The following is a 23,458-nucleotide window of genomic DNA, read 5'->3' as shown; positions in this document are numbered from 1 at the left end:
ACAGGCAGAAACCTCAGCTTTGCAGTTCTAGGGTCCAGACCCCAGGGGGTGAGAGGGCTGTTACTCACAAGCTTGACCAACAGAGAGGGCCCTGGCAGCTGGGGAGAGCCCTGGCCAGAGGGACTTGAATATGACTCAAGATCTAGGGAGAAAGGCAGGGTGGAGAGAGGGTCTAAAAGTCTCATTGGCCCCCTCCCCACCACAGGTGCTGTAGCATGGCACCCATCACTGCCCTCCATTGTCACATGTCAGGGATGAGGTCCAAAACCGAACTGAAGGTAGCAGTGATGTGGTCCTGATGACAGCCTCGGCTTTCCGGCAGTGGCAAGCGGAGAGAGCTGAGGCACCAGCTTCTCATTCTTCTTGTGTAGAGACAGGGTCCCCAGAGGGAGAGGTGGGGAAGCAAGCCCTCTGAATTTCTCCACATCCCAGAGCAGCCCCTTCCCTGGGAAGCTGGCCAGCGCTAAGCCCTCTGCTGTCCAGCGGCTCAGCACTGCCACATGGTGGACACTGGCGGTACTGAGTCCCGGCCCCCAAAGTGCCACCTCTCTTCCCCTGTGCCAGAGTCTAGCAGTCTATCTTGAGAGCCCCCAATGGCTGAATAGCCGGGAGATTAACGAACTGGAACAGGGGCCCATTTCCCAAAACACACTCACTTCCTCCCAGCTTCTTGAAGAAACTGGGGCATAAGGAGAAAGGCTGATGACATGAGGCCTTGGTCCTCCCATTTAAAGGCAGTGAGGAGTGTGATAAGGAAGGCTGGGGTTGGGACTCAGGTTGCTATACTAGCTATGTTTTGTTCTTAAAAGCCCATAAATCTTCAATGTCCCACCATTAACCGAGGCTGGCACCACTCCTAGGATACCCCAAATCTAGGCAGCTCTTGGAGTCCCCTGAAAGAGAACCAATGTCTGGGACAGGCCCTTCCAAGTCTCATACCCTTCTGCCATTCTTGATGAACTCTGCCCTGATGTAATATTGCATCACCACCACCCCCACCTCTCCAGGTTTCCCCAGACATCACAGTGACATGCCATCCCCCGCCCAGGCTCCAGCCCTCGTCCACGTTGTGCTCCGGTCCAACTGGACTCTGGGCAGCCAGCACAGGCAAGGTCAGGAGGTAACTTCTGTGCCCCATGACACTGCCACCTTGGCCTGGGCAAGAGGACTCCATTCCTACCGCCAGCCCCCCGGCCTCTCGCCCTTGTCCCAGCCCCATTGCTAGAAATAAAAAAGAACCAAGTTCTCCTTCTAGCCCAGAAAAATAACCACTGAGACTCCCAGCTGCCTCATGGAAACTGCTGCAACAGTGCAGGCCAGGAGCTAGACAGACTGGAGGTATGGGGGGAAGTGACCTTCCCTCCTTGCTCACATGGAGCTCCCTCCCCCGAGCCCCAGACCTTGGGGATTGAGCCTGTGAAATCCTCCTCCTTCTTGCATCATACGTGTCCACATCGCCCCCCACCCCCCCCACCCCTACCTCAAGCTCCGTGACCAGGGCCAGATGGTGAAACCTGAGCTCCAGGGGGGAACCTCCACCCACGGCAGGGGCCTGATGGGCAGCACAGCTGGCCAATCCTGGGGCTCAGAGGGTAGGTCTGCCTGCTGACCACTAGGTGAGGGAGCCCTAGGCTGCTGGCTCCAGAGAGGCCCCGGTCAGTAGTCAGACATGAGCTGTGAGGGTCGAACTGGCAGACTGCACTGAACATCGCTACCCATTGGACCATCCACTGTCTGCCTTCCTGAGTTCCAGGCAACAGAAGACAGGTGGCTCTACCCTTGGCCAAGGGTAGGTGTGGCACTGGTGGCTGCAGCTGCCATGTCCTCCTCATTGGCCTCCACGCAGCCAGACTCCACAGGAGGAGCAACGGTCCTCCAAGGCCCCCGACCTGACCCTGGGCTGTTCACCAGGGCCATGGGACTCCACAAGGTCCAGCTCCAACTGGTGCTGCTGTGGGCACTGGTGTGGGCACAGGTGGCAGGGTCTGCGTGTCCGTCCTGTGGGGGCCCCACACTGGCACCCCAAGCAGAGCGAGCTCTGGTCCTCAAGCTGGCCAAGCAGCAAATCCTTGAGGGACTACAGCTGACCAGTCGTCCCCGGATGACTCATCCTCCACCCCAGGCTGTGCTCACCAGAGCTCTCCGGAGACTGCAGCGGGGAAGAGCGGCTCCAGCGAATGGGGAGCAGGTCATCAGCTTTGCAGTCCTCACAGGTGGGTGAGGGAGAGACAGGCAGAGAGCTGACAGGGCAGGGAGGCAGAAGGGGAACTTGACAATGATAGCAGGAGCAGAGGGAGTCGGGTCTGGAAGGAAGAGGAGGAACTGGAGCCGGACTGGCCTCGGAGTCCCTGCTTCTTCCGAAGTTGGGAGCTGGCGAGAGCGGCGGGCAGGGCTCTTGGGAGTCTCAGGGGACAGCATCATCTCCGCTCACATTCTCCAATCCCTTCTCCATCTTTCTGGCAGACTCCTCCACCGCCACCTGCAGCTCCACGCTCACCTTCCACCTGTCCACTCCTCGGTCCCATCACCTGTATCATGCTCGCCTCTGGCTGCACGTGCTCCCCACCCTTCCCGGCCCTCTTTCCCTGAGGATTTTCCGATGGGGGGGCAGGAGGAGAGGCCGAGGGTCCCGCGTCTTTCTGGCTGAGCACCAGTTGACAACCCCGGGCTGGCACGCCCTGACTCTGCCCTCTAGCGGCCTGAAGCGTGAGGAGTCTGGTGTCTTGAAACTCCGACTGGACTGCAGTTCCCTAGAAGGCAACCGCACTGTCGCCCCACAGCTCCTGGACTCAGCGGGAGAGCAGCGGCCCTTCCTGGAACTTAAGACTCGGCCCAAATGGCCTGGAGCAGCCCGGGCCAGGAGGAGGACCCCCAGCTGTGAGCCGGCGACCCCCTTATGCTGTCGGCGAGACCATTATGTAGACTTCCAGGAGCTGGGATGGCGGGATTGGATCCTGCAACCCGAGGGGTACCGGTTGAATTTCTGCAGTGGCCAGTGTCCCCCCCACCTGGCTGGCAGCCCCGGCATTGCCGCCTCCTTCCATTCCGCTGTTTTCAGCCTCCTCAAGGCCAACAACCCTTGGCCCTTGGGTACTTCCTGCTGTGTCCCTACTGCCCGAAGGCCTCTCTCTCTCCTCTACCTTGACCGTGATGGCAACGTGGTCAAGACAGATGTGCCGGATATGGTGGTAGAGGCCTGTGGCTGCAGCTAGCAAGAGGACCTGGGGGTCTGGAGTGAAGAGATCAACCTAGGGGTCCCCAGGCAGAGGGCCTCTGTGGCTGGAGGCATCAGGTTCCTGACCCACACCTCCACCCCATGGGTCATCTGGCAATATGACTGGATTGACCCCTCTGAGACCCAAATGGGCACTTTTGTGTCCAGTCTCTGGCCCATTTCAGGCTGGTTGATATGTGGGGGAGACGGGGAAAGTATGTCCTGTAAAGGAGTCTATCCAGAAAGTGAGTTCCTACCCTAAACTGTCCAAGAAGATGGGAGGGAATGTGGGAAGGAAAGGGCAGAGAAAAATCACTTAGTCTCTCCAGAGAAGAGAAAGTCCTCAAGTAAGGGAAGGAAGGAGCAACCAAGAGCCCAGCAACCTTGGGATGGGGGAGACAGTCTGGCCAAGGGTAGGGGCTGTGGAAGTGATAGAAGGGAGGCTCAACAGGGACCTGGGCAAGGGGCTAAGGGGAGGTGTTTAGGGAAGCCCCAGAAATGGGAGTCCAGAGAGAGCGGTGCTAAGCCTGAAAAGTTTTCTGGTTTTTCTCTGGGACAGGACCCATTGGGGAGGCAAATGTTTGTACTTTCCTAATAAAAATGAAGAAAAAAAATCAAGTGTGAATCACGAAGGGCTGGGATGATGGTCCAAAATAACAGTTCTCAGAGTGTGGCTTGGGAACTCACAGGAGGTCCCTGAGACCCTTTCACATGGTCAAAACTATTTTCACAATAAAACTAAGATGGTACTTGCCTTTTCATTTTCAACATCTCAATAGTCTAGAGTGGAGTTTTCCAGAAGCCAGAGGACATGTGATTATGTCATCTTTCTGACATCTTTGTTAGTGGGATGTGTGCTTGTGTATTCTTGGGTTACAACTTTTTTTTCAGTTTTAATGTCTAGCATGGTAAGTTGATATAAACACATAAACAGAATCTCAATAATTTTTAAGAGTGTAAAGGGATATTGAAAGCAAATTGAGAATCGCTGATCTAGAGTCTTGGATGGGGAGGAGAAAGCAGTGTACTCTGAAAGAACTCCACTGGAAGGAACATTGCATGGTCCCTCCTCCAATCATCATTGATCTCGCCTGACCCTCTGGGTTTAACTAGTGTCTGGGTCAAAGTCATGTGGGGGAGGGAGGTTAAAATAGGGCTCCTTATCTGTCCTCCCACAGTTACTACATATATTTGTCAGGCCTCAGACCTCTCCCTAGTTTCACCTTTCCCCTTGACCCTCAGACTGAAGAGTTAACTAATTGACCCTCCAAATCCAAGGAGGGGTGGTTCTTGGAAGCAGAACTAAGATGTGGGAGGTCTATCTGAGGGGTGATGGAAGAGGCTCCTTCCCCCAACCCATGTCTTCTCCCCTTTCTCCTAAAGAAAAGTCAGAGAGACTAAAATAGCTGCCCCTTCCCCTGCATCCGGTAACCATGGCAACACAAATCCTAAAGAAAGGGCAATCCCCTATCAGACACCACCACTCTGAAGTAGGAGCCTCCGCCAGTGTACCCCTCTGTTTCTTTGGGCTTATATAACCCTTCCATGGGCTCCCAGCTGGGCTTTGGTGGGGGGAATCTAAGCTTCCCCCATTCTCATCTGCCTCCAATCAGACTCGGAGAAGGTGTCATGTACCAGAAGGACCAGCAGAGGGAGCAGGCAGCTTTGCTGAGCAGCAAGAGTGCAGGCAGCGTAGAGGTGCAGAGGTGGCCCCAGCCTCCAGAACTTCGATGTGAAGAAAAGCAGTTCTCTGGGAACAGAGCTTCCGTCTCAGAGTTCCTTAGTAATTTTGTGAACACAAACCCTGCCCTACATCCAGGGCCGCAGCCGCTAACTCCTCCCTTTTATACTGCCTGGACCCCTTACCTTCCGCCCAGGGCTCCCAACCCACCTCTGTCCCAACCTTGTTTCCATCCGAACTCTGTCCCAACCCCTTCATGTTCGATCCAAAGGGTGAGGCCAGCAGAAAAACCACAGGATTGTGGAATGCTCAGTTAGCACCAACTAAAGTCGACGACCCCTACTTCCAATATTCTTTTTCCTGAGTGAGTTTTTTGGTCATTCTCTCCGCCCCCCAATCTATTTCTCAATTTGTTTTTTCTGGCTCTGATTCAGGACCTCTTGGTGGGCAGCCCATCCAGGAATCCAGGCCGGGATTTACTACCCACTACCAGCAGCGTGTTCAGCGGGGGGGGGGGGGGGGGGCGGGTAGGCAGTATAGGGTCCCTCAAGGGAGGGGGAGGATCCTGGGGGTCCTGGGGGTGCAATAAGCCCGGCACCCCCTCTCTTGCTTCCAGCTACCCCGCCTCATCCTCCGGAACGGCAAGAGGGAGGGACATACGAGGGAGGTGAGGGGCGAACGGGAAGAGCGGCGGCGCGCCAGCGGCTAGAGCGAGAAAAAGTTTTTGCAAAAGGGAAAAAAAAAGTTTGCGCTTCTCACGGGTGGTCCCGGCTCGCGGCCCGGCGGGCTGGGCCGGCGGGAGGGCTGGGGGCCAGGTTGGGGGGGGTGGGGGTGGCCCTGAGGCTGCGCTGCTGTTGCCCTGTCCGCCCCCCCTCCCCACCGCACACCCCCCAGCCCAGACTCCAGCTCTGGACCGTGCATCCCGAGCCCTGCGCCCAGACGGAGGTGAGAAGGGGGGCAGGGGGGGGACCACCTGGGAGCAGTGGGGGAAGGGACCTGAGGGGATGCTCTACTTGCGAGGGACTCTGCCCTGCCGAGGGGGAGACCAGAGGCAAAATAGAGGTGGGAGAGTCTGGGATAAGATACTAGAAAGTTTGGAGACTTTTTTCAAATGTATCTCCCTTTCTCTATCTTTTTTCCTTCTGACAGTCTGTGTCCCTGTCTCAGACAACCGTGGATCTCTTTGTCTGTCTCCGCCTCTCCCATATATTGGAAACATCTCATTTTAATGAGGTTGGGATGAAAAAGTTGGGAGGACGGTTAGCTGGAGGTCTGCGTGGTAGAGAGCGAACCCCAGGTGTAACTATGAGCGCTGGGCAGGAAGACATCAGTGTTTCTGAAAGGAGGGAACAGCTCTGGAGAGAGTCCTAGATGGGGTGTGTGAGGTGACAAGACCACTGGGGGGCGGCTGGGCTTGAACCTCTGACCTGTCTTGTGACAGATGTGTTTGCTGGTGCATGTGTTTTGAGGGAAAGGAATTGTCTTCTGGGGTCGGAAGGGGACTGGGGCAGTCAGTCTCTAGTTTAGGCCCGAGAAAGATTCTCCAAGGAACGTGGACTCCTGGGTCCCAAGGGCTGCAAGCAGGGTGCTAAGGAGGAACTGAGGAGACCTTATCCTGACCCTCTGACCTCAGGACCACCAGGGCAGCCGAGGGCAACCACCAGGAGACCCCTACTGGGACGGGGCGGGACCACTGGCCGCTGCCTGACTGTACATCCCCGTTGGCCCCCCTCCCAAACGGGAGCTGGGGACTGAGGCCCCTCCTCTGGCTCAGACCACCCTGCCTGCCCTTGCTCCCCGCTCTGAAGCCTCTTTCAGGCCCCGTGACCCCGAAACAATCCGCCCTGGGCACCTAGCTTTGGGGACAGGATTAGGGAAAGGGAATCCCGTGGACTGGGGACTCAAGGTTTCAGAGCGCTGGAGAACTGGGGTCTTCATAGGATAGGCCCTTATGGTCCAGTAGAGGGAGAAGGCAGGACAATTTCCCAGAGAGAACTTGTAAGGGCCAGCACAAGGTTGGTTTTTTCTTGGAGGCGGGGTCGAGATACCCTCCCCCCCATTATCTCCCAGGCATCCCCTACCAGGGAGTATAGACCCCGCCCTTGACGTCACTAGGGGGTTCCCGGGGGTCTGGAGGGGTTAACCCTTAGGAAGCCAGCGGGGATACCCGGGAACCTAAGGTGTCCAGGCCCCTCCCCTCCCCAGACACACCTTATTTACCCTAGTCACTTTCTCTCCGTATAGTTTCTGGATTCTTCTTTTCCACCCACCAAGGGGACTCCCATTCTCTAACAGTGCCCCCCCCCCACCTCCGCCACAGGCGCCAATGCCAGCTCTCTGGATACACTGAGGGGAGGAGGGAAGAATGTATCCCGCCTCTCAATCCAAACCCCCCCTCCACTCCGCAGCGGCTCGTTCGACTAGGCTCCCGGGGCGGGCGGGGGAAGCGGAGCTGTCTGCAGCCAGAGCCTGCGGCGGCGACTTGGGTGGGCCGAGGAGGCACGGGGGCGGGGAAGGCGGGACCGGGAGAAGGGGGCGGGGCCGACTCCTGGGAGTTGGGGAGCGGGGGTGCAAGGGGGGACTCTGGAAAACTGGGAGACACAGATGATTCAGGGCTCCAGCCGACAACCTTCATTTTCTGTAGCTGGAAAAGTTAGCTAAATATTCCTTTCACCAGCGTGAAGGGGAGACGTGGGTGGGCTGTGGCACGCGTGGGTGAGGAGGGATATCGCCCCATTTCCATCTCGGTTCCCTTGTGGCTGGACATTGGGGCTGAAAGATGACTGGGTAGGCATGTTTGGGGGAGTCTCTTTAGATTTGGGGGGTCGTTTGCTAGCCCCCGCCTCCTTGGATGAGTCATAGAGGAAGGAGGCGGGAGAAGTGTCCCCCCATCCAGCTGCCAGCCAGCTGTGCCCGCCCCCCCCCCCAACGTAATGCCAAGGTCGATTTGGGAGGTCTTGGTTGCAGGATCCGGATCTCCGCTAGTAAAGGAGGAGTTAGGAAGGGTACAGCCCTGGCTGCGGGGATCGGCTGGGTCCTGGGGTCCAGGTTCCGCTCCCCATCTTACCCCGCCCTCACCCTAAATCCCAGCATCCCGGGATCACCCACCGCGCCGGCCGGCCCGCTCCCGGTCGTTCTCCACCCTACCCCGCCCCACCCCACCCTCATTCCCGGGAGACCGGAAAACCCGGGGTGGAGCAAAATCTGGAGCCTGAGGAGAAAAGTGGACAGCGGCACCCTCCTCTCCCTCACTACCTCTCTCCTCTCTAACGGATGATGACTTGTGTGTGAGTGCGCCCACGAATGTGTGTGTTTATTCTCCCAAAGCTTTTCCTCACAGTTCCTTTCCAGTTGCTCCAAAACAAACCAAAAGAGTTAAGTCAGCGCCCAGATTGAAACCACCCCTGAGTAACACCAGCTTCCATCCTTTGCACCAGCAGACCTGGGAGGCTCTCCTCAGAAACTTGTTCTCCTTCCACACACAGTTTTCTGCCTTACAGAGCAAAGGGCAGATCATCTAGGCTCCCTCCGGGCCCCGTGAGCCTGTCTGGGCTGTGGCGAGGGCTCCCTCTGCTGGACACTGGAGAGGTTGTAGACGGGCTGTCCACGAGCAACAGATGAAGGAAAGGGAGAGGGGCTCAGGCTGATCAGCCAGCCCAGAGCTTGAGGTCAGTCACTTCTCCTCCTGAGTCCCCCCATCCCATCCCTGAAGGCTGGCCCCATGGTCAGAACAGGACCCATGGTATAAAAAGCACTTGAAGCTCCTAGTCACAATTTTGGTCCACAACACTCCCCCAACACACACACACTCACATACACACTCCATCCAGGCAGAGCTCCTCCCTAAAAAGGAGTCCTAAAAAGATCTCCAGGACTGCCTCTGTCTCTATGGGACTTCTCTCCATAACCTCCCCTAGCTGAGCGATACTCCTTTCAACTTGATTTTCCATGGCAGATGTCTTGGAGGTAATCTGCCCAGGGTTCTGGGCCTGAGTGACTTATCTGACCTTCCATATTTCCCTCCTGCCTTTGTAACTTGCAGGTCTCCCTTCCCCTCCTGCAGTGACCCCCACATTCTCCTCTGAGACACCATGTTCAACTCGATGACCCCACCACCAGTCAGTAGCTTTGGCGAGCCCTGTTGTCTCCGGCCCCTCCCCAGTCAGGGGGCCCCCAGTATGGGGACAGAAGGTCAGTACATACACCAGTCCCTGGACTTTGACTACTGGCAGATCTCTCACCCAGCCCCAGGGGTCCCTCTTCTATCCAATTCGTTTCCCATACACAAAAAGAATTGAGGTCCCATGCCATATGGGACTGGGCCTTACTTGGGGTTTCAAGGTGGACTGTATGTGCCCTTCATTCCCATGCCCCATCCCAGCTGTATCTCTTTCCTAGGACTGCCAGGCCTGCCCTTCTGCCATCAGGCCACCCTCATGCCCGGCCCCCACAGTTATGGGCCAGCCAGAGAAGCCAACAGCTGCGCAGAGGGTGAGGCCTCAGGCAACCTGTCTTTCGTTTCTGCCCCTTTGGGATTTGTCCTGAGGGAGAGTGTGGAGGGCAGAGGATCTACCTTGGAAAAGGAAATGCCTAGAGATGGGATTAAGGAGTCAGAGCATGATCAGAAGGTCACAGATGAGGTCAACAGGGTAGAGTCTAGTGTTGTTTCTTTTTGCTGAGAGTCAGTCCTCATGGGTTGGATGCATGAGGGGCCTACTCCTTTATCGTATCTACCTCCCCTGTTTCCTGCCCCAGCGCCACTGTTTCCTCCTCCCCGGAGTGCAGTCAAGTTGACCAAGAAGCGGGCACTCTCCATCTCCCCTCTGTCAGACGCCAGCCTGGACCTGCAGACAGTTATCCGCACCTCGCCCAGCTCCCTCGTGGCCTTCATCAACTCACGCTGTGCATCTCCGGGGGGTTCCTATGGTCACCTCTCCATCGGCACCATGAGGTGCAGACAGCCTCGAGCTAAGAGGCCCCTAAGACCCTGCCAAACCCCATTAGAAGCCTCAAAGCCTTCCAAACCACCTGATCCTCTTTGAATCCTTATCATTTCAAAGGTGTGGAAGTCCTCTTCAATACTTTCCCTGGGCTGTCTCCACTGTTTCCCATACTGTCTTCCAGAAACCTTCCAAAGAGCCCAGGAACTCCTGAGGCTTTCTGAGACGACAGTCCTAAATGATTGCCTCTCCTCCTCCTCCACAGCCCATCTCTGGGATTCTCACCCCAGATGAACCACCAGAAAGGGACCTCGCCTTCTTTTGGGGTCCAGCCCTGTGGTCCCCATGACCCCATGCAGGGTGGGATGATGCCGCATCCTCAGTCCCAGGGACCCCTCCCAACTTGCCAGGTGAGAATCACCTGATTTCCCTCAGTTCAGGGTGGATGGGTGGTGGGCTTTTTCTTTTAGAGGAAAGGCGAAAGAATAGAGGAGGTCAAAGTTTTCAGTGCCAGAAAAATAAAGGAATATGGATGCCGGGGGTTGACTCCTTGAGGTTCTGTCAGTCTCTTCCAAGTGAGATCCCACCTTTCTCTCACCCCATTCACCAGTGCAGTCTAAGGAGGAAGTCAAACTCAGGGGTTGCAGCTGCTAGGGTGGGACACTCAGGGCTGGAAGACTTGGCTGGGGTCCCTTTTCCTCCTCCCACTTCTGTCTTCGTCATCCTCACCTTCCTTTGGGAAAGCTGAAGTCTGAGCTGGGTGTGCTGGTTAACAAGTGCCCGGAGGAGCCCTTGGAAGGTGATATGTCCAGTCCCAACTCCACGAGCACACAGGTAATGGGGAGCGGGGAGCTTTACTTCTGGAACCTGAATGAAACAAAAGCTGTCACCAGGTGACCCTAGGGTTTTCTCTCCTACCCTAGGATCCACTGCTGGGGATGCTGGATGGGCGGGAGGACCTAGAGAGAGAAGAGAAGCCTGAGCCTGACTCTGTGTATGAGACTGACTGTCGCTGGGATGGCTGCAGTCAGGAATTTGACTCCCAGGAGCAGCTGGTGCATGTGAGCCCTTGGGGGTAACAGGAATGCTGGCTGGAGCCTGTAGGGCATTCTGGGTGGGACATGGTGGAGTCAGGCTAAGGGCAGGGGGTCAAAGATGGAATACCCAGTGGGTAGGCAGAAACTCAGAGGAGCTGTAGCTTTGTTTAGAAACGGGGAGGAACGGAGATGTGGGCTCTGATCTTCTTCCTGCCTTTTCTTTCCCCATGACAGGAAGTCATGGAGGGATATGGTGGGGTGGGGAGGTCAAGAGAAGGTCTGTTCTGGATCTCAGGGGCATAGGGAACCTCGGAGAGCCTCTGCATCTTCTCCCTCAGCACATCAACAGTGAGCACATCCATGGAGAGCGGAAGGAGTTCGTGTGCCATTGGGGGGGCTGCTCCAGGGAGCTGAGGCCCTTCAAAGCCCAGTACATGCTGGTGGTGCACATGCGCAGACACACGGGCGAGAAGCCACATAAGTGCACGGTGAGGCACCCCCTCCCCAAGCTCAGGGTCCCTTCCTAAATCAAGGCTCCCCACAAAGGCAGGGGCCAATCTGACTTTTGCCATCACAGGTCCCTTCCTCCACAAACAAACATTTAAAAATTGTGTTGTATAGACCGCATTGGTATAAAGATGAACATATTGACGTTACATGTTAGAACACTTTCTTTTTCCCCCTTGTTTTTTTTAAAAGAAATTAAAACATTTTTGTGGGCACCAGACAGTACAGTGGACCTAGGCACTGTGCTCGCAACTTGGGTTAATGGAGAAGTCCTGGACTGAGGACACACACCAGGATGACCCCATCTTAACAGTCTGGGCTCCCCAGGCAGGGAGATGTGCTCTGACTTGATCCAGAGCACTCACTGCCTCATCTCCACATCCCTGCAGGCAGAGTGCCTCCAGCTACTTCTGTCCCCTCCGCTTTTGCCTACCATTGTCCCTGAATTTTGGGAATTCTATAGTCCCAGCACTCTCCCATCTCTCCCGTCCTCCCCTACACTGCATAGCATGTGGGATCTCAGTTCCCCAACCAGGGATTGAACTCAAGTCCCCTGCATCAGAAGCACCGAGTCTTAGTCACTAGGCCACTAGGGAAGTCCCACGCTTGAATTATATTCTCTGATGTATGTCCCTTTTGAGATTCAGGGTTCCGCTAATCTCCATGTCCTTCTATCTGAGAGCCATCCTTTGACCCCATATCCCCTAGTTTGAGGGGTGCCGGAAGTCATACTCACGCCTGGAAAATCTGAAGACGCACCTGCGGTCACACACTGGTGAGAAGCCATACATGTGTGAGCACGAGGGCTGCAGTAAAGCCTTCAGCAATGCCAGTGACCGAGCCAAGCATCAGAATCGGACCCACTCCAATGAGGTGAATGCCCCACTCAGGAGACCCTCCTCCCCACTTACAGACGCCACCTACTTGGGAGCTTCCCCCATAAGAAACCCCTTAGCTCAGCACCCACTTCACAGAGGTGAGTTCCCCTCCACCTGCATAATTCACCCAGAGATTGTCTTTCTGAAACCAAGAATTTCCACTTACTATCCCTCCCCCACCTCTAACCAGTCAAAGGGCTAAGCTAAAATAGACCCATTCTAACTAGGGTACCTTCAACCCCTGAATTTATGAGGCCTTACAGCCCTGGGTTCATTCCCTCCCCTTTCCCAGGCCTATCCGTTTTCCTAATCTTCCCCTTGATCCGTTCATCCTTTACTCCAAGGGCCCTACTCTCCTTCCTTCCTTGGGTGCTATGCGTTCCTCCCTGAGTCCCCTTGTCTTCACTTAACGCCACCACTTTTTCCCATTTCCTGGCATTGTCCCGGTTTGATTCTTTTGCCTGCTGTCTTCACTCTCCACTCAACAGAAGCCCTACGTGTGTAAGCTCCCTGGCTGCACCAAACGCTACACAGATCCCAGCTCGCTCAGGAAACATGTCAAGACAGTACACGGTCCTGATGCTCACGTGACCAAGCGGCACCGAGGAGACGGCCCCCTGCCCCGGGCACCGGCTCTTTCCTCAGTGGAGCCCAAGAGGGAGCGGGATGGAGGCCCCATTAGGGAGGAGAGCAGACTGACTGTGCCGGAGGGTGCCATGGTGAGGCAATGCCCTGCCTCCATACCTCTGCCTGCCCTGCCGACATCTTTCTAGCCCCTTCCAACTGGTCCATCTCCTTCTATGCTCATCTCTCTTCTGTGGCTGGTCCCCAGTCCCTTATCCGAGTGTTGCTCCTTAGGCTACCTCAAATCTAGGGATTTTACTGTAATTCATTAGTGCCTGGGTCCAACCAGCTCATATAGAAATTACTGTATAATTTGAGGCCTTCTACCAGTATAATTTCAGGTACGCCTCAAAACAACTTCATGAGAAGGGAACTTACTCTTGTCATTTTCAGATGAAGAAACTCAGAGAAATTGTCCAAGGTTACAGAGGAGAAATTGGAGCTGAGGTAGTCTAGGTTCTTTTCTAGGAACTTTCCCCCAGTTCACCTGTGTCTTTCACTGGATCAGCCCTCTCTACACCTGTAAACAGTCACTGGGACACAGGCTCTAGTCACTCACCAAGTTCAAGGAGCTGTGGGGAAGGAGGATGGGCGCCGCCTTCAGCCCTGCTCTTCCCCACAGAAGCCACAGCCGAGCCCTGGGGCCCAGTCGTCCTGCAGCAGTGACCACTCCCCAGCAGGCAGCGCGGCCAATACAGACAGTGGTGTGGAAATGACTGGAAATGCAGGGGGCAGCACGGAGGACCTGTCCAGCTTGGACGAGGGGCCTTGCCTTGCGGGAACTGGGCTGTCTACTCTTCGCCGCCTTGAGAACCTCAGGCTGGACCAGCTACATCAGTTCCGGCCGATGGGGCCCCGGGGCCTCAAACTGCCCAGCTTGACCCACACTGGTGAGTGGATGGGTGTGGGGCATGGTTGCAAGGCTGAGATCTGGCCCTTCTCTGAGACTGGAAGGAAGACTTCACCTTTCAGGGCTGCTGTACAATTAGAAAAAGGTCCCCTTTCCTCAAGATACTTTTCTTCCTTCTATCAGAAAATTGTTGTCTTTTGAATGCTGTCCCCTTTGATTGTGCAGTGTACAATCTGTAGGACTGTTCACAGCGACCCTGAATGTCTGATGACCCAGAAGCAAAAAGGGAATGGGAGAAGGAGGGGAGAGAACTGAGTGGCTAGAGTTAAGGAGCCTTCCCTGGAATTCTGGACAAGGCTTCCCCTTGGGAGAGGCAGGGTGAAATTCAGAGGGCTCCCTGGCCAGCCTGTCTTTTCTTACAGGCACTCCTGGCTCTCGCCGTCTGGGCCCCCCGGTATCTCTTGACCACCGCAGCAGCAGCTCCAGCAGTGTCAGCTCAGCCTATACTGTCAGCCGCCGCTCCTCCCTTGCCTCCCCTTTCCCCCCTGGTTCCCCACCAGAGAATGGGGCATCCTCCCTGCCTGGCCTCATGCCTGCCCAGCACTACCTGCTCCGGGCCAGATATGCTTCAGCCAGGGGAGGTGGTACCCCTCCCACTGCAGCACCCAGCCTGGATCGGACGGGGGCTCTTCCTGCACCTCCCTGGAGAAGCCGAGCTGAGTATCCAGGATACAACCCCAATGTAGGGGTCACCCGGAGGGCCAGTGACCCAGCCCGGTCGGTTGACCGCCCTGCCCCAGCCAGAGTCCAGCGGTTCAAGAGTTTGGGTTGTGTCCACAGCCCCCCTACAGTGGTAGGAGGAGGACAGAACTTCGATCCCCAACTCCCAACCTCTGTCTACTCACCACAGCCCCCCAGCATCACTGAGAATGTCTCCCTGGATACCAGAGGGCTACGGGAGGAGCCAGAGGTTGGGACCTCCATGATGGGCAGTGGTCTGAACCCCTATATGGACTTCCCACCTGCCGATACTCTGGGATATGGAGGGCCTGAGGCGGCAGCAGCTGAGCCTTATGGAGCTAGAGGGCCCGGCTCCCTGCCTCTTGGGCCTGGCCCACCCACCAACTATGGCCCCAGCCCCTGTCCCCCGCAGGTTCCCTATTCTGAACCAACCCCAGAAACATGGAGTGAGTTCCCGTCCCACTCTGGGCTCTACTCAGGCCCCAAGGCTCCAGCTGGAGCCTACAGCCAGTGTCCTCGTCTTGAACATTATGGACAAGTGCAAGTGAAGCCAGAACAGGGGTGCCCCGTGGGTTCTGACACCACAGGACTGGCACCCTGCCTCAATGCCCACCCCAGTGAGGGGCCTCCACGCTCACAGCCTCTGTTCTCCCACTACCCACAGCCTCCCCCTCCCCAGTATCCCCAGTCAGGTTCCTATACCCAGCCACCTCCTGATTATCTGCCTTCAGAAGCCAGGCCCGGCCTGGATTTCGAGTCCCCCACTCATTCTACAGGACACCTCAAGGCGCAGCTTGTGTGTAATTATGTTCAATCTCAACAGGAGCTGCTGTGGGAGGGTGGGGGCAGGGGAGACCCCCCAGTCCAAGAACCTCTCTATCAGAGTCCCAAGTTTCTGGGGGGTTCCCAGGTCAGCTCAAGCCCTGCCAAGGCCCCAGTGGCCACATATGGACCTGGCTTTGCACCTAATATGCCCAATCACAAGCCGGGCGCCTATCCTACCCCTTCATGCCATGAAAATTTTGCAGTAGGGGCCAACAAAGCTTCCCATAGGGCAGCAGCACCACCCCGACTTCTACCCCCACTACCAGCTTGCTATGGGCCCCTCAAGGCAGGGGGCACCAACCCCAGCTGTGGCCATCCTGAGGTGGGCAGGCTGGGAGGGGGCCCTGCCTTGTACCCTCCTCCTGAAGGGCAGGTATGTAACCCTCTGGACTCTCTTGATCTTGACAACACGCAGCTGGACTTTGTGGCTATTCTGGATGAGGCCCAGGGGCTGAGTCCTCCCCCTTCTCACGATCAGAGGGACAGCTCTGAACACACCCCACCTCCCTCTGGGACCCCCAACATGGCTGTGGGCAACATGAGTGTGTTACTGGGATCCCTGCCTGGGGAGACACAGTTCCTCAATTCTAGTGCTTAAGGAGTGGGGGACCACAGATCCACATTTCCTGAGAGGTTTCCATCCCCACGAGGAAGTCCGGAGGAGGAGCCATAGCCCCCTGGGATGCCCCAGGGATGGGGGGGTGGGCTGGGGCTGTACACAGTCTAAATATATTTGGGGAGGAATTTGATAATGACACTGTTTCCTGATAATAAAGGAACTGCATCAGAAAGAGCCCTGCTTTATACTGTGACTATCTTGGGGGAGGGGTGATGGCCAGAAGCTAGAGAAGCAGGGGCTAATCCAGCCACCTTCCTCTTTAGAGAAGTTTCCTCATCCTAACCCAGGCCCTCAGCTCAGACTCACAAAGGTGGAGACGGCCATCTGGGAGACAGGATTTAAAGGGATGTCCTCAAAACAGAACGACCCCCTCCCTCGCCCCCACCAAAGGCTACCCCACAGAGATCGCAGGAAATACGTTTTCTCTTCTTTGCCCCAGTCAGGGAAAGACTCTGGTGAAGTTGGTGAGCATCAGCTGGACGACCTGCCCAGGGTAAAGGACATGGGCCACTGGATCCGATGTCTCCTGCTCCGGCCGAAATAGGGTTGGTCCAAACACAATTCCCAGGTTGTGGGGGGTCATGCGGTTCTTGTCTGAGTGTGCTATCACCCTGTGGGTAAAGGCCAAGAGACGGGACCATAGTATAGCAGCTTTGCCACTTCAAATAAATCTAACCCATCAAAAGTTTGAGGACGAATCCACTTTGGGGGCCTTCCATGCAGTAGCTGAAGAAAACCAAGGAAAGAACCAGGGGGACAGAACTGAGACCAGCGGAGAAACCTTCAGGATTCAACCTTCAGGACGCAACCTAGGATATACCCGCCTCTTCCCGACTTCAGAGACTGCCCCTAGAGTCCTCTCTGATCATCATCTGGGAGGTTTTCATTCAGATGGCTATCCTCTCTCAGAGGTCACTGCCCAGTTCTGCCAAATGTCATCCCCACTGTCCCAGTGAAAGACAAAGGCAGAAGGAAGGTTAGACTTTTCCTTATTTCTCTCACATCATCCCTAGACTTGTCTTGTTCCCTAGTTCCTCATTTGATGCTGACTGAGCAAAAAAAGGTTTTCGATCCTCGGCACAGAGTGCCTATTTCCTCAATGACCCACTAACTTTCGGTGTTTCCCTGCCTTCACCCCATCTGAACACAGAGTCCCGGCTGCAGGCCCCACCCCACCCTCCCCTGACATGAACAAAGATATTCAGTCTTCCTGACCTGCATAAATGCTCCAGGAGGTACCGCAGAGTGTCATGGTTGGGCTTTGGCATTGAGCTTATTAATTCTTGTATTTGAGAGAGGCACTGTTCTGATTCAGTGAGGGCTAGAGAGAAAGAGTGACAGGAAGGGCATGGGAGTGAGGTTAGGAAAGGTGTTAAGGCAGAGTGGGTAACCTCAGTATCCTTTCTGGTGCTTGGGGAAGACATCATTAATCGATCATGGCTTTCTTTTTCACTGAGTCCAATTACAATCTTAGAATTCTTTTTTAACTCAGCCCTCTAAACACTCACACATACACAACTGGAGTGGGCACATTAATTGAAAATTAATTTCCATCTCTGTATTCAGGCTGGGACAGAGGAGTGGAAGGAAACCTCTACTCTACTCTTTTATCACTCATGCCTCCCCCCCGCCCTCCACCCCGTGTCAAGGCTATTGCCCAAAGCTCCCATCCTTTACCAACGGCAGCACGAAAATCAGGCAGCAGTAGTGAGGGCACCAGAGGCTGGGGTAGCTCCCTCAGAAAAAGTTTCAGGGCTCCCGTGATCACATGAATGTCATCCCATTCAGCACTGTCCAAATCTAATCGGCCTTCTGGAAGGAAAAGGAGGTACAGAGGGGCTCAGGGCTCAAGAAGGGTTACAGGGACCCAGAGACTAAGAGATCAGGAGTTTAGGGAAAGATCCAGTGAAGACACACCATGGAGCACCTAGGGGGGTCCACAGTGGGGCAGAGATCGGGATGAGAACAACCCTCCACCCCAGGACCAGGACATGGGGGAGTCCACAGGGAGCAGGGATGGTATGGAAGACTTTTAAAGGTTGGAGGGGCCTTCCATGGAAGTACCTTGTCCTGGATGTTCCGGAAACATGTACCTCCCATCGGAAGTGATGGCCCGCTCTACAACAAGTAAAAGAAATCAAGAGCTAAGACATGTAGCTCCAGCTAGAAGACCTCCCCGGTTCTGCCAGCTCTCTCACTCGGACCTTTGGGTTCTGAGACATGAAGTTCTTAGTACCACCACCTGCCCACAGCCTTCTCACCTCTGTCCACCAAGAAGCGAAGCTTCTGGACCACTGCCAAGTTCCCGCTCACCCGGTAAATGCCATCCACATCCAGACCTGGGAGATGAGGCAGGAAGCAGATAAAGATTCTTGATCTAAAATGTGTGCTGGTGAGGGTGGAGAAACAAAGGGCACACAAGGGTGGGGGAGGTGGGACTTTGGCCGGTTAGAAGGAGGAGACTCTGGGAAAGTGACCTCTCTTGTCCACAGCAGCAACGCAGAGCCGCACAAAGCTGGGCACGGTGTCTCCTTCCCGCTGGCACAGTGACTCCAACTGGCAGCCAAACACCTGGTCTGGGGAGACACAGAATGAGGTGGAAGCCAGTGACTGTGTCACCCATGCGGGCTCTTTCCAGCACAGGTCTTCATCCCAAAGCTGGGCTGGCTCTCCTGCCTGCCTGAGCAAGGAAGTACACCCCCTCCCCGCAACAATCAGCTGTAGGGAGCAAGCCGAGGGGAAGTATTGGTCTCAGAAGACCGCTGATCTAGTTCTGGGAAGCTCTACCCTGAGCTTCGCCGAAGTTTTCTCATCCAGGACAAGCTGATGCCCAGATCCGGAATGTAAATAAAAGTGCTTGCAGAAACACTGAAGCAGGCACGAACGAAGGGGAAGGGTCCCAGGCGGTCCAGCCCCCCTCACCTCGGAGCAGACCCCGCTCCTGCAGGGTTTGCAAGGGCGGTCTCTTGGCGATTAGCCGCTTTAGTTTGTTCCTCACACGGTTCTGCTCCGCTGTTTCGGGACACCGACCTGCGGCACCAAGTGCAGCGTGAGAGCGGCGGCGGCTCGAGGGAGAGGGGGAAAAGCCCCCAGGCCCGCCCCTTACTGGAGCTCCGGCGGCCGCCGATCCGCAGCAGAGACTTGGACACTGGTTCCGACTCCTCTTCCTCGTCCTCCCCGGCGCTCAGCTCCTCCAGTTCCGCAGGTCCCGAGCCTGACAGACGCCCCTCCAGGGGGTTCTCTCGATCCTAGATCCGCACCGCAGTGTTAGTCGCTCAGTCGTGTCCGACTCTTTGCGACCCCATGGACTGTAACCCGCCAGGATCGTCTGTCCTTGGGATTCTCCAGGCAAGAATACTGGAGTGGGTTGCCATGCCCTCCTCCAGGGGATCTTCCCAAAGGAGGGATTGAACCCGGATCTCCTGCAATGCAGGCAGATTCTTTACTGTCTGTGCCACCAGGGAAGCCGCACGGCAAGATGGGCCGAATCCGACGTGGGAAGAGAGCCAGGAGAGAGCCATCTACACCGCCGACCCGGCTGCTGGGGTCCCCTACCTCCCAGGCCTACCCTCTACCAGTAGGCCACTGTGTCCCTCATCCATGACCCCTGCATCCTACAGTTCCTCCTCCACTCCTTCTGCCAGCCCACTCCCACCCGTCTCACCAGGCGCTCGATGACCGCCCGCAGCGCGCTGTGCCAGGCTCGAAGCTCAGCCTCCTGGTCAGACTGCAGCAGGAACTCGTGGCCCGGGACCGTGCGGATCTGAGAGGCCCGCGGGGAAAAGCAGGAGGGGGTCAGTGGGAAGGAGCAAGAAAAGCAGGGAGGCCGAGCGGGGAAACCCCCGAGTGGGAAATTAGGGGCGCGCCCTCGGGGCTAGTGCGCATTGGGTGGGGGGGAAGGGGGGAATGAGAGGGCGGGCACTCACGTGCAGGACGTGGCGGCGGCTGGACAGGTGACGGCCGTGGGCCAGGGCCGCCCCCCGCAGGTCCACGCTGCTCTCGGGCCGGCTACCCGCTGGTCCCTGGCAACGAGGGGGGAAACTGAGGCCAGGGCGCTGCTCCCCTCACTGCCTCCCTCTCACCCGGAGGCCTGCGAGGACTGGTGACCTCGCCCGCCCCACCTCCGCCCCCGCAGCTGGCCTAAGGTGAGTAGAAAGGGTGCCGGAACCCCTCCAGCTTCCCCCTGCGCCCCTCCCTCACACTCACCCAGGCAGTGGAGGGGGCGGTCGGCGGCGGTTCTCGGTAGAACACCAGGCTGTTACCCGCTAATACCACCCAAGAGGGGCCCCAGTTCTTCCTGCAGGGGCGGTGGTAATAGAGCAAAGGTCACTGAGAGTCACATAGAGGAGGGCCTCTCCCAACCCTCCGCGCTACCCGCGAACCCTCCAGCCCCAGCCCGGGCTGTGTTCCCAGTTCTCACCGGAGCTTGCGCCCGCCCTGAGCAATCTTGGTCATATTGAGCAAGCCCGACTTTTCCACCTCCTGGGAAGTGGCAGGAAGGGCCTCAATAAGTCACCCAGCGCCCCCACAGTCACCATGGCTTTCCCCCAGGGGATCTCTCAGGAGTGAGGTCCTTTAAGGTTTGACCGGATGGGTGCTCGGTGAGAGAGAGTACCCAGAGATCACTCAGAAAGAGGAAGGCCTTTCTGCAGGAGCAGGAACTGGGGGCTGGGGAAGGGAGGATCTTGGCGTTCACAAGGAAAACAGAGACTTACGTGGGGGTCATCTAGGACCGTCGGCAGGGGCCGAGGGCACTGCAAAGATGAAGGCTTGCCGGGGTCCAGCTGGGAGGTGCGTCTGCAGAGGTAGGGTGAACCCTGAGGGAGGGAATTGGAGAAACAGGTGGGGAAACCTTTAACTTAGGAGTCCCTGGCTGTAGGGCGAAGAGGGATGTGGATGTGGGTGTGAGGCAGGGGGTTGCTGGGGTAATGTCTCCAGTAAAGAGAATATCTCAAGTAAAAGAGAAAGTCAAAAAAGATAGCTTTTCTGAATGTGATCAGGAGGAGGAAGGGATCTCACCTGGGAGTCAAAAATCTCTGATGTCTTGGGACCAGATTCTTCGTCCTTTGCCTGAGGCTGCAGGATACCATTGTCCCTATTCAAGGTCTGTGTCCCCTCCATGGAGCCAGGGTTCTAGGGGAAGGAAAAGGTAAAACTGCACCCATCGAGATGCCACCTCCGTTGGCTCTCAAAGCCCTTCTCACAATTTTTTGATTCTTGTAATCTTCCGAGAGTCCCAGTGAGAAAACATACTACTTTGGGGATCAAGAGGGGAAAGGAGGAGACTCAAGGGACAAGGGACAAGCAGGAGGGAAGGTCTCACCGTCTCTCGGGTTCGAGTGTGGCGTGGGGGCTTCCAGGATTTACAGCCAGTCAGTGAATTTATGTAGAAGCAGCGTCCAGAGTTGGGGTCCAAGTGCTGCTCCCAGGCGTCCAGCCTCTGCAGTGGGGGGCACACAGGGTTTGAGGGCGGGGACCGGGGACAGCGGCGAAGGTCCACCAGGTTGCAGTACACAGGGGCCTTTGACATGAGGGTCTGGGGTCTCGCCTGCAAGGAAAGGGGGAAGAAAGAGCCTGTTATTCTGCTGGGCCCCTCCCCAGTCTCCTCTCTAACCACCCCCTCCTCTCTCCACCACCATTTTCTCACCACCAGCTCCTGACTGGGTTGACCCAGGTACTGAGGAGGAAACCCTAGTCCCCAGTGGTTGTTTTTTTTCTTACGGTTTTTTTTTTTTTTTTCTTTGACTCCCTCCCTCACAGTCTTTGCTTTTCTCCTCACTTCCTGTTGCCAACTTCCCTCCTCCCCCACCCTGCCCCCACCGGAGGACCTCAGGAAAGGGGAACAGGCTTTTCTCGGTGTGGAGGGAGGGGCAGCGTCCCACCCTCATATCTTCCAGAGTAAAAGGAGATGGAGAGCGGTCAGAGAGCCCTGCTAGCTGGCAGAGTATGAGAGAGGAGGGGCCATTTTTCACCCATTAGTAAGTAAGAGAGAGGTGAGGAGCCAAATCTTCAGGAAGATCAAAGGAGTTACATCTCTAGAGAAAGAAGTTACATCTCTAGAGGAAACTTGCTGGTAACCTGAGCTAGCAAGACAGAACACAGCAAAAAAAAAAAAAAAAAAAAAAAAAACAACCCTGCACTGGGCCAGGAGTCAGGAGGCTGAGACAAGAGAAGCAAAGCTGAGCAGGCCTTTCAGTCCCTCTATCATTTCGTAGTTTCCACATACCCTCAGGATCTTTGCTACTTGCTGTCCTAGAGCTAGAATTCCATCTCTCGTCTCGTTTATTTCAGGGCTGTTTCTCCTTATTCAGATTCAACCTTGTCATTTCCTCAGAGAGGCCTCCCTAGACCAGTCATCCTTCACCACATCTAGCTTCTTGGTAGTGCTTATTAGTTTAAAAGGCTTTCTTATTTATGTGTTCATCATCCCCATGGGAATCCCTGGAGGGCAGAGATTCTGTCTGTCCTGATTGCCAATGTGCCTAGAACTGAGCCCAGCAGTGACAGTTGCTCCAAAGAGGTGCTATGACTCACCATGTTGGCATCGGTCTCTGTCAGCAAGTTTTCCTGGGAAAGGGATCTTCCACTTGGTCCTGCCCGGAAGGGCTTCAGGAGGCTGGGCCTCAAGTTGGTAACACTGACACTTCTACACATTTTAGGGGGAAGGGGAGGAGGCTGCTCCGATGTAGCCTGGGCTCTGCCTGGGGGTTCCTGACACTGGTTCATCTCCTCCAGGGAGCCAGGAAATAACTTTGGCCCTGGAAGCAGAGAAATGGGAAGAGTTGGAGGCAGGGTCCCCCCAGGGTTCTTGGCTAGGTCCCCCATCCTGAGGAAAAGAGCAGGAAAACAGCAGGTGGAAAATTACATGAGATCTAGGAGGCTTGAGACTAGGAAGGAGAGGCAATGGGGACACCATGGAGGGGAGAAGGAGTAGGAGTCGAGGGTCAGCAGAAGCTTGGGGGAAGGAGATCTTTCCAATAATTCCCAGAAGCCAGGGAGGCAGGAAGGCGATGGGGGAGGACCTACTCACCAGGAGTCCAGAGAGACTGGCTGGGGGTGATGGTCATTGGGCTGTGGGAAGGGCTAGATTCCTCTATCATGTAGGCAGCTGGGACAAAGACGGGGCGAGACGTGGATGGTGCTCCCAGGCGCCTTGCTAACCACCAGTCTGAGTTGGTCTTTCGAAGCAGTAGGAATCTGTCTCCTTCAGCCAAAGACACTTGCCGGCCATCTGCCCCAGTGTAAGTGAAGGCATAGAGAGCACAGAGCTGGGATCCCCGAGAAGGGCTTCGGGACCCCAGCCCTAAGTTTCCCCAGGTGCTTGGCCACCACCGGCCCGATAGCATTGTTGTCAATACCATCACCTATGGGAAAATGGGGTGATGGAGATCCAGAAAAAGACAGGACTGACAGCTCGCAGGCAGAGAGACATGGTTCTGAGAGCAGTTTGGGGCAGAAGATAAGAACAGAAACCCTGTCATGAGAGGAGAGGGTAAGGCAGAAGACCCAAATGGGGTCAGTAAGAGGTTTTGGGGTCTGAGA

The 23,458-nt window shown here is 56.0% G+C and overlaps 3 protein-coding genes across 6 annotated transcripts; 2 read left to right on the top strand and 1 right to left on the bottom strand.

Annotated features, from left to right (window-relative positions):
* On the top strand, positions 1,612-3,947 carry INHBE (inhibin beta E subunit). The gene is made up of 2 exons (XM_005680287.3): positions 1,612-2,213; positions 2,464-3,947. The coding sequence occupies exons 1-2, from the start codon at positions 1,820-1,822 to the stop codon at positions 3,210-3,212; spliced, it is 1,143 nt and encodes a 380-aa protein (XP_005680344.1). The 5' UTR covers positions 1,612-1,819; the 3' UTR covers positions 3,213-3,947.
* On the top strand, positions 5,707-16,088 carry GLI1 (GLI family zinc finger 1). 3 transcript variants are annotated; one of them, XM_018048020.1, is made up of 13 exons: positions 5,707-5,840; positions 8,396-8,563; positions 8,938-9,086; positions 9,294-9,386; positions 9,651-9,846; positions 10,101-10,245; positions 10,580-10,669; positions 10,759-10,896; positions 11,211-11,360; positions 12,088-12,252; positions 12,746-12,976; positions 13,504-13,771; positions 14,154-16,088. In XM_018048020.1, exons 3-13 carry the CDS (start codon positions 8,987-8,989, stop codon positions 15,893-15,895), a joined length of 3,318 nt encoding a protein of 1,105 aa, XP_017903509.1. In that variant the 5' UTR covers positions 5,707-5,840; positions 8,396-8,563; positions 8,938-8,986; the 3' UTR covers positions 15,896-16,088. The 3 variants fall into 3 exon arrangements, with proteins under 3 accessions (XP_017903509.1, XP_017903511.1, XP_017903510.1); XM_018048022.1 differs by lacking the exon at positions 8,938-9,086; XM_018048021.1 differs by having other exon boundaries at positions 8,396-9,086.
* ARHGAP9 (Rho GTPase activating protein 9) lies at positions 16,240-23,458 on the bottom strand. 2 transcript variants are annotated; one of them, XM_018048025.1, is made up of 17 exons: positions 22,947-23,458; positions 22,451-22,674; positions 21,240-21,464; positions 20,936-21,049; positions 20,632-20,733; positions 20,337-20,398; positions 20,123-20,213; positions 19,843-19,938; positions 19,581-19,679; positions 19,023-19,164; positions 18,839-18,946; positions 18,394-18,492; positions 18,178-18,255; positions 17,981-18,034; positions 17,594-17,728; positions 17,132-17,237; positions 16,240-16,527 (listed from the first exon to the last, which is right to left on the bottom strand). In XM_018048025.1, the coding sequence occupies exons 1-17, from the start codon at positions 23,275-23,277 to the stop codon at positions 16,356-16,358; spliced, it is 2,238 nt and encodes a 745-aa protein (XP_017903514.1). In that variant the 5' UTR covers positions 23,278-23,458; the 3' UTR covers positions 16,240-16,355. The 2 variants fall into 2 exon arrangements, with proteins under 2 accessions (XP_017903514.1, XP_017903515.1); XM_018048026.1 differs by lacking the exons at positions 22,451-22,674; positions 22,947-23,458 and adding an exon at positions 21,564-21,605.

The sequence above is a fragment of the Capra hircus genome, chromosome 5 (genome assembly GCF_001704415.2).
Source record: "Capra hircus breed San Clemente chromosome 5, ASM170441v1, whole genome shotgun sequence".
Classification (NCBI taxonomy): Eukaryota; Metazoa; Chordata; class Mammalia; order Artiodactyla; family Bovidae; genus Capra; species Capra hircus.
The sequence above is the reverse complement of the archived record's forward strand: the minus strand, read 5'-3'. Positions and strand labels throughout refer to the sequence as shown.